The 572-nt window shown below is 37.9% G+C and overlaps 1 protein-coding gene across 1 annotated transcript in view; it reads right to left on the bottom strand.

The window, feature by feature from the left end:
- Positions 1–471: 471 nt before the first annotated feature.
- mdfic (MyoD family inhibitor domain containing) overlaps positions 472–572 on the bottom strand; it is a 127,684-nt gene continuing 127,583 nt past the window's right edge. The window contains exon 5 of the mRNA XM_054753835.1: positions 472–572. This exon is cut by the window's right edge and continues 32 nt beyond it. Within this exon, the coding sequence (XP_054609810.1) occupies positions 486–572 (87 nt within the window). The 3' untranslated portion in view covers positions 472–485.

Here is a 572-nt window from a genome sequence, read left to right on the forward strand (position 1 = left end):
CAAATGGTGATATTTTATATATCAGTAGACTGAAGCTAGTTGGCTTGCAAGGTTTTAAATCGTTTGTGGAATATGAATGGAGCGAGGTTCCCCGGGGCTGGGCTAACTTCCGGCTCTGCTGTTACATTCATTTATTGTTAACCGATAACTTTGAGGTGGAGGAGGAAAAAAAACACTGGTAGTATTTTTAGTTTGTTTAGATTTTGTTTACATTTTCAAATAATATAAATTAATGAAATAAAAAATGTTAACTTCGACATTTTAATTTTTTTAATTACTGTAAAAAAATATTATATAAAAACACCCATTTTAAATATATATTTTTTTAGTTTTCCTAATATTTATTTTTTGAAATATCAAGTCTGAAATGTTTCAAAAGCGCACACTTTCAGATGCCCTGCACGGGGTTCCTGCTGACGACTGAGGTGACGAACTGTTTGTTTCCAGCAGCTTCTCGCTGAGCTTGTCGTCGCACGCAACAACAGTCACCGCTGGGCCCAGCAGAGTGAGACATCGATCCGGAAGCTCTTTGCGTTTACACCCCTCTGTGCAGCAGCAGCAACAGCAGCGCA

The sequence above is a fragment of the Dunckerocampus dactyliophorus genome, chromosome 15 (assembly GCF_027744805.1).
Source record: "Dunckerocampus dactyliophorus isolate RoL2022-P2 chromosome 15, RoL_Ddac_1.1, whole genome shotgun sequence".
Lineage (NCBI taxonomy): Eukaryota > Metazoa > Chordata > Actinopteri > Syngnathiformes > Syngnathidae > Dunckerocampus > Dunckerocampus dactyliophorus.